The sequence below is a fragment of the Oryzias melastigma genome, linkage group LG16, assembly GCF_002922805.2.
Source record: "Oryzias melastigma strain HK-1 linkage group LG16, ASM292280v2, whole genome shotgun sequence".
Lineage (NCBI taxonomy): Eukaryota > Metazoa > Chordata > Actinopteri > Beloniformes > Adrianichthyidae > Oryzias > Oryzias melastigma.
Window position 1 is genome coordinate 27,727,228 of NC_050527.1, and position 7,630 is coordinate 27,734,857.

At 35.9% G+C, this 7,630-nt stretch overlaps 1 protein-coding gene across 5 annotated transcripts in view; it reads right to left on the reverse strand.

Moving 5' to 3' along the window:
- The window catches only part of dgkb (diacylglycerol kinase, beta), a 94,782-nt gene that overhangs the window by 24,911 nt on the left and 62,241 nt on the right, over positions 1-7,630 (reverse strand). For all 5 annotated transcript variants that reach the window (XM_024258528.2, XM_024258530.1, XM_024258527.2 and 2 more), the window contains one exon: positions 3,459-3,523. In XM_024258528.2, coding sequence (XP_024114296.1) covers positions 3,459-3,523 — 65 coding nt within the window. The remainder of the gene's footprint in view (positions 1-3,458; positions 3,524-7,630) is intronic.

Below are 7,630 nucleotides of genomic sequence, written 5' to 3' on the forward strand. Positions count from 1 at the left end.
TTTTTTTTGCACCAGCAAACTTGGCGCATAAGTAGCTGTGCTTCCTTTACACGTGTGTGGAAAACGTTTTTTAAAGTTCCTAAAAAAAAGGTAAAAAAACTCAATTTTACAATCAGACTTCTTCTTCTTCACCTTTCAGCTTATCCCATTTTGGGGTCGTCACTACGAAACAGCCCCCACTGCTTCACATCAGTGATTTGGCAGAGTTTTTACTGTTTCCATTAAATCATAATTATGCAAATAAGCTGAGGGTGTCACAGATCGCAGAACTCACGGTTCGGATCGGGTCATGGTTTTAGGGTCACGGTTCGGATCGGGTCACGGTTTTAGGGTCACGGTTCGGATTGGGTCACGGTTTTAGGGTCACGGTTCGGATCGGGTCACAGTTTTAGGGTCACGGTTCGGATCATTTTTCGAATCGGTAAAAATAAATAACTGGAAAAAATAATGAGGTAAAAGCCTAAAAATACTTTTGAAAAGTTTCAAAACATATATTTGATCAAACATATATAGTTTGAAGCTTAAATATACCCTCGTTTCTGATGACATTTTCATGTCTTTAGACAAAATCTACAAAAACTGGTATAGAAGAATGCTTGAAAATAGTTGAAATTGCCAAATCTATCTGCAGTAACCCCCAAAAATCCACATTTTTTTTCTTTTCTTAATCGCTTGAGATGAAAAAAAATCTCCTTGGTGTAAAATTAAAGGTTATAGAAGTCTCTTATGTTAGGAACACTTCACAAAGACAGTTTTTTAGTTGTATTTTGATCTTTTACTTTGTCACAATGTCAGAAATTTAAACAAAAATATCTCAAAATGAGGCTTTTTACAACAATGGGTGAAAAATATTTGAGATTAAAATAGATTAATTATTAAAGCCCGCGATTCATTTATTACACAAAAAAGATACAATCTTTTTCCAACAGCTTTTTTCCATCAGGTCCTGATCCAAAACTTGAATAAAGAAATCCTCAGAATGCAATTTTAGGCTAAATTTTCTTTATACATGTCCTGCAGTTTTTCTAACCACACGTTTTCCTTCTTGTTACGTCTGGATCTTGTGTTGGTCTTTCCGTCCTGATGAAGGGAGTCGATCGTCTTCTGGAGATCATTCAGATCAGCGATCTTCTCCAGACTCAGGAAACCTTTGCAGATGTTTAAGTTCATTCAGGTGGAACTCCAACATTTGATTCTAGTTTTTGAGACACATAACTTTGTTTTTTTCTTCATTTTAATCATGAATATGTTTATAAATATTTCAATTTAAATGAAAAATGCTTATATACAAAATACGCATCTCATTTTTTAAATGACTGACGTAAACGAAGAACTTTCTCGTGATACTTAAATTACAATTACATGTAAAAACTATTTTAATGAAACTAAGCTGTAGAGCGTAGATTGGCCCGTTCTCCAGCAGAACCTAAACATCCTCCTAACTGAGGTTCTGACGAGTCAAACCAACTTCAGCTCCTGGACAAACCACACTTTCCTTTAACCGTCACAGAAAGAGCTTCCAGCTGCAGGAAAACGACTCGGTGATGAGTCGCAATATTCCTCCAATGCGTCTGAGCCCTTTGGACAAATCCAACAAATCTCTGCTACCTTGAAGAACTATAATCATGCATTATTGAGGCGGCAAAGATAGTGTGTAATAGAGAGATCCTAAACTCATTCCCCCGCTTGAATTATTAATTGAATTCAAATAACAGACAGAATGATTTTCTTAAAATACCTCAATAATTTTTCAGATAAAAGCATGCTGTCAGACAACACGGATGCAGACTGCTTGTCCTTCATGTCGGTGATGAAGACTTCACGGCATTTTTTAAACTCCTCCATGTTTGAGCTGCAGATCTGGAAACACGAACCAAAACTGAAGTAAAATATGATAATGAGTACAAATGAGATTATTAGGAGTGAGTGTGTCAGTCTGACTGATCCATGATGTCAAAGCAGCCAAGCAAATTCAATTAGGTCTGCAATTACTCCCATTGGCACTAGTGGAGATGCATGGAGGACGTTAAATATTGATGCAAACAGAGATGCCACATTTGTTCGTCTCCAAAGGTGAACACATCTCCTGACGGTAATCACAGACGCCAAACGAGCAGCCGTCACTTTTTCATGAACAGGAACCCATACGAGAAAACAGACGGAGAGTGAGGCGCGATTCTGTAAAAAAACGACTGAGAAAATGTTTAAATATGTGGAGAAAAATGTTAAATATAAAATATTTCTGGGGTCTCATCGATAAAAATGTTTTGTTAGCTTTTAGAATGAGAAGAAAAAGATTTAGACTTTCACTTATTTAGAAATATATATTTATATGTGATGATGTGGCTCCTCAATAAAACCTGACAGAACATGTACGACTTTCCACAAACCACAGAAGAAGAATCAGCTCACTGGGAAAGAGAACAAAGACCAGCAGTTTCTGTTTCAAAACAGTTTTCTAACTGTGAGGAAAATATTAAATGTCATAAATCTCCGTGATTGATTCCTGATTTTCTTAAGTCTTTCAGAGTAAACTAGATTCATATATATGATAATATATTACTTTAAATTACTTTAAAAAATTTTATTAAAATAATTATTTATAAAATACGAGTTATTTTTGTGAACTCTTTTCATACCCGGAAATTAAACAACTTGATGTCTGAAGCTCCACCCATTTCATGACATCATTCTAGATTCAGTCTCGTCAGCACGTCTCTGTTTCACTCGAAAAACAAACATCCAAAGTATGGGAAAGATGGATGTGCATATTGTGCTTATAAAATAAAAACGTTTTGTCGACCATTGCTAGCTCCACGAGAAACATGTTTGTGTTGTTTCGTAGGGGAGGCTAACATTGGTTGAAGAGGCTAGCCCGCCGTGTTTGTGTGGCTAGCATTCGTTGGCAGCGCAGACTTCCTGAAAGGGGCGGTTTTCACTTTGTGATGTCACAATGTGAGAGCCTGCTCGTTTTTGTGGGTTGGGAGGGGCTGGTGTTCATAGAGCAGTTTTAGAGTGAAGCTCACAGATGCATGAAAGGATCAAAATACCACTTTGGGATGTTCATCAGGAATAAACATTAAATACACATAAAAGCGTATTTTTTCATGAAATAGCCCTTTGAAAGATTTAAAAACCAATGAAGTGCTGAGACTTCAGAATGAGGACATCTGGTGGCCAAATGATGCTACAACATCCTCAGCAAAACTGAACGATTTTTCTGTTAAGAAATGAGATCAGAGGATGTTTTTTGTTTGATTTAACACTTTTATATTTAATACTTTAAAGTTCTCTGTGAATATCCAGTCAGACGAATCTGTACCAACATCAGCTGTGTGTAAAAACCCTCAGAGATGCTAAACCTGAAGCTGATAAGAGACTTATCTTGTTTTTACATCCAGCAGTGAAGTATAAAGTTAAATAAAAAGCTGCTAGAATAGAGATTCATGGAGCCGTACCTGCTGTTGAACTTCTCAGGATGCTTCTCCCTCATGACGTGGAATCGATGAGCGATGGAGGCGTCCTGAAAAAAAGAAAACTAGTTTATTATTGGTTCAGATTAAATATGTTATTCTTGAAGAACTTCCAGATCTTAGTGTGACTTCTGGGAGATTTCCTCATAGCTTTAAATCCATTAGATCAGCGTTCAGATCACTGAACGCTTTAATGTCAGACGATATTTTCACGATCCGTTAAAATACGAGGATGAAGAGGGCATGGAAGTGTATCCTTTTACTTTTGAGGATAAAGTTTATCTTCATCCTCTGTCAAATCTCTGCAGCCGCTTTAGACTTTAGTTACACACTAGATTTTATAAACATTACAATGATATCCAAGTTTTTCTTTAACCTGTAATTGTTAAAGTGGAAAAAATCAGACTATAACTTCAGCCACGTCTGATTTTTAAGATGATAAATATTTAAAAAACTAAAACTGTTATTTTCAAAATAAAATGCTAAACGTGAATCCAGTGTTTGAAAAACTTTATTAGCAGCACCCTGGTAACATGACGCAGCCAGCTGATGAATATTCTGCATTATTATTATTATTATTATGGTCTGTGGGAACAACAATAAATACATGATTGGAGCAAATACTCCTGGTTCTTCTCTGTTAAATGCAGCTTTTATTTTGAAGGTGAGGGCTCTTCTGTTTCCTCTTTTCTGCCCAAAGAAACTTGAATATGTTTGATTCCGTTACGTTTGTTTGCTCGGAGGTTTCAGTTTAGCAGTCGGATGGAGAGAATCCAGTAGTTTTTCAAAATAAACTTCCTTCAGAATCAGATTAGTAATGAAACAGAAAAAATGTAGCTCGTCTTTTTTTTTTTACCCTCTGCCGTCCGGTACCAGCTGTTCCACGGACCGAGACCGGTTCAGAACGATGAAATGTCCACTAGTGGAGCACAGAGACACTGAAGAGCAGCACATCGATTCCACAAGGTCTAACTCACCAAACAGGAAATGAGAGAATCACGGCTTCAGGGTGAAACCGACATCCCCGTATCCCACAGTCCTCGTGGACTTGTGCTTCAGTCGACTACAAGGGGTTAAAAATGTGGATTTACGGGTATTTTGATATGAAAATAAAATGTCAATTTCCTTTTTTATTAGCTAAACACAACACAAACTGTGCATGAAGGTCATTACAGCTGATTTAGCAGAGAAAGACTGTTTAGAGTCAATTTCTGCAACTTTTTGCTCAAATATATTTTTTTACTATTAATTAGATTTTTTTTTTTTTATTCCAACACAAAAATTGAGGCAGGAATTCTGTCCCGTGCTTGTTTACATTTACATAAAGTCATTGTATATGTGCCCATTGAAGTTAGGGCTGCCACAAACTATGGATGTAAAGCAAAAATCTTAACCATCATTAGCTTTAAACTAACTAAAAAATAGACAATTTTTATTAAACGTTTAATGAATCGTGCAGCTTCTGTCCTTCATTAGTTTCTGGTGTTAAAACAAGATTAATTCGAAGAAGATCAGCATCTGAAACAAGGAAGATACAGTTTTGGTCTCACTGACTCAAATATAAAAAAATACACTCTGACTCTATATAATATGAAGTAACGACCAATCGACTGTTAAATTAGTCTGTGACCATTTTAATAGTCGATTAGTTGTTGATTAGTCCACTAATCGTGGAAGTCCTAATTGAAATGTAAAAATGATGAATTAAAAGTAATTTAGTATTAAATAACTGTAACTAAATTAATGATTTTTATGAGAAATCGTCAAAATCTTTCAGTCAAAAATTATTTTTGAGGTTTCAGGATGAAGTTTGATTAATGGTAAATTTGTTGGTAAAAAGAGTTTTTGTTTTTTTTAAAATAAATAATTAAAACAAAAAGGAAAAAAAATGAAATTCACATTTGATTCTGACTTAATGAAACCAATTTTTTTTCTCTTATTTTATAGAGAAAAATAGTTTTAAGTCATAAATAAAAGTCCAACGTGGATGTTGATAAAACAAACTCACATCTTAAACAGAACCGTTTTATTCTGGACCCTCATGTGGAGGGAAACGTGTGGACTCACTTTTATTCCGAAAGTTTCAGCATCTTTTCAAAATAAAGCGCATTAGAGAGCTGCACGTCTTTGAGAGTCCAACAGAAACAAAAAGAAACCTTCTTATACAAGAATTATGGAGGTTTACATTTAATAAAAATAATCCCATTTTCTGCAGCAGTTTGAGTGGATTAACCCTTTCAGGGTTTGAGTGGATCATCTCCAGACCGCCTTACGCTTCAGAAAGTTGAATGTTTTCTGGGTGACGGGCTGAAGCAGAGCTAATGAAAGGCGTCCGCAGAAGAACGCTGAATCGGCCTTTGAGGGAGAAACTTTGACCCATCCTGCTCTGAACACACCTCAGGAGAGCGGGATGAAAAGTTGCTGTGAAACTTTTGGGGCTCGCTCCCCTTCCCCCTGAAGTGATTGTTTTGAGCCGCTCCGGTTTGAGTGGCACTATTGAAACAGCACCTACAGAGAGGACCCCATGCCAGCTCTCTGTACAGACGTTCAGGAGAGGCCAAAGAGAAAAATCAATGGGGCTCCTCTTGATGTCTCTTGAAGACGCTGTAAGCTGAAGACCAAAAGCTTTTCTTCAAGATCCCCGCAGACTCGCCTCACAGCTTCCAGCGGGAGCAGAAGGGTGAGGTGATGGATGTATCTGAGAGATTGTAACTCGATTTTCTTACAAACAGGACAATAGCAGCAGACAAGAGAGCAAAAGCGAGGAGAGGTTGTCTCCCCTTTGGTTTGAGCTCTATTATCTGAGATCTGTACAAGTGGAGCAGAACTACACAGCCATTTCAAGCAGAGGATGAAGCGCTTTGTCATCCCGCAACAACTCAGAGAGATGCAGAAGCCGCTCTGAAGAAAGTTTGGAGACACGCCTCTGACCCGTTTTCAGACGAACTCCCTACAGCGTTCATCTGAGGGACCGGAGCTGCTTCCACTCGGCCGTTTGAGACGAAAAAAGGGAAAGTAAAAATACAAAAATACCTCAAAATCTGGCGAAAAGATCTTTGAATAACTTAAAAAAGTACAATTTTACAAAAACAGCCAGATAAATAGAAAAAAAAAAGTTTATTTGTCCACAATTACATACCAATAATCACAATATCAATACAATGAGAAATTCAAGGCAAAATATCCTGCAAAATGATAATTTAGGACTTACACTGAGCTTACTAAATCAGGCTTTAATTTGAATAAAATGTTCATTTTTTAAGGTAATTTATAGATTATTACATAAAAAATGTCATTTTAAAGTTTCCAATAACCTGTTAGCATTTTTCCCAAATGAAGGAAATCAAGTCTGTAGATGGAATCATAGAATAATGTTAAGAAATCAATTCAAGAGTCAAATTCAAGTAACTCTTCCGCTCTCCTTGGCTTGTTTACATTAAAGTGGGGTCATCTGGACCCACAGACAGTGTTCTGAACTCTTTTCACTAATGTCTATGGCAGACATAAAATCCTGTCCACCTTTGTCCACATTTGTCATGGAAGGAATCACATCAACATGTGGGCGGAGTCATCTGGACCCCAAAGAGAGCAGAATTTAAAAACTTTAAAAAAACAAAAAGCTCAGACAAAATTAACAAAAAGAGTGTTGGGAACAGGTTATATTAAAATAAAGTTCTGAGGCATTTGATGCTTTTGTTACATTCTCAAGAGATATATTTGGTCAAAATAGTTTGGTTTAGCTAAAAAAATAAATACATCTTCTATTTTCCCATCAGGAAACATTTTTCTGTGTTTTTAATGGTAAATGTTTACATTTTATAGTGGATTTTTTTTCTAGTTTTGGTAAAATCAAAACAATTATTTCCTGCTCTCATTACAGCTTTTACGTTTAATTTATCCTGTTTTTGTCATTAGAAATCACAAAACATTTTATTTTTATACATTATAATCTCATTTAAGTTCAGTTTTAATCTAATATTTTGTTTTTTATTAGTTGATTCAAACTAATTGTTATGTGAAACATTTTCTGAATTTTTTTCAAACCTGAGGAGTTTAGACTTTTAAAATATTTGACATACTTGATCTATCACTTTAAATGTGTGGTTTCAGCAGAGGAACAATAAAGTTTTTATTTCCATTACGTCTTAATTGAATTT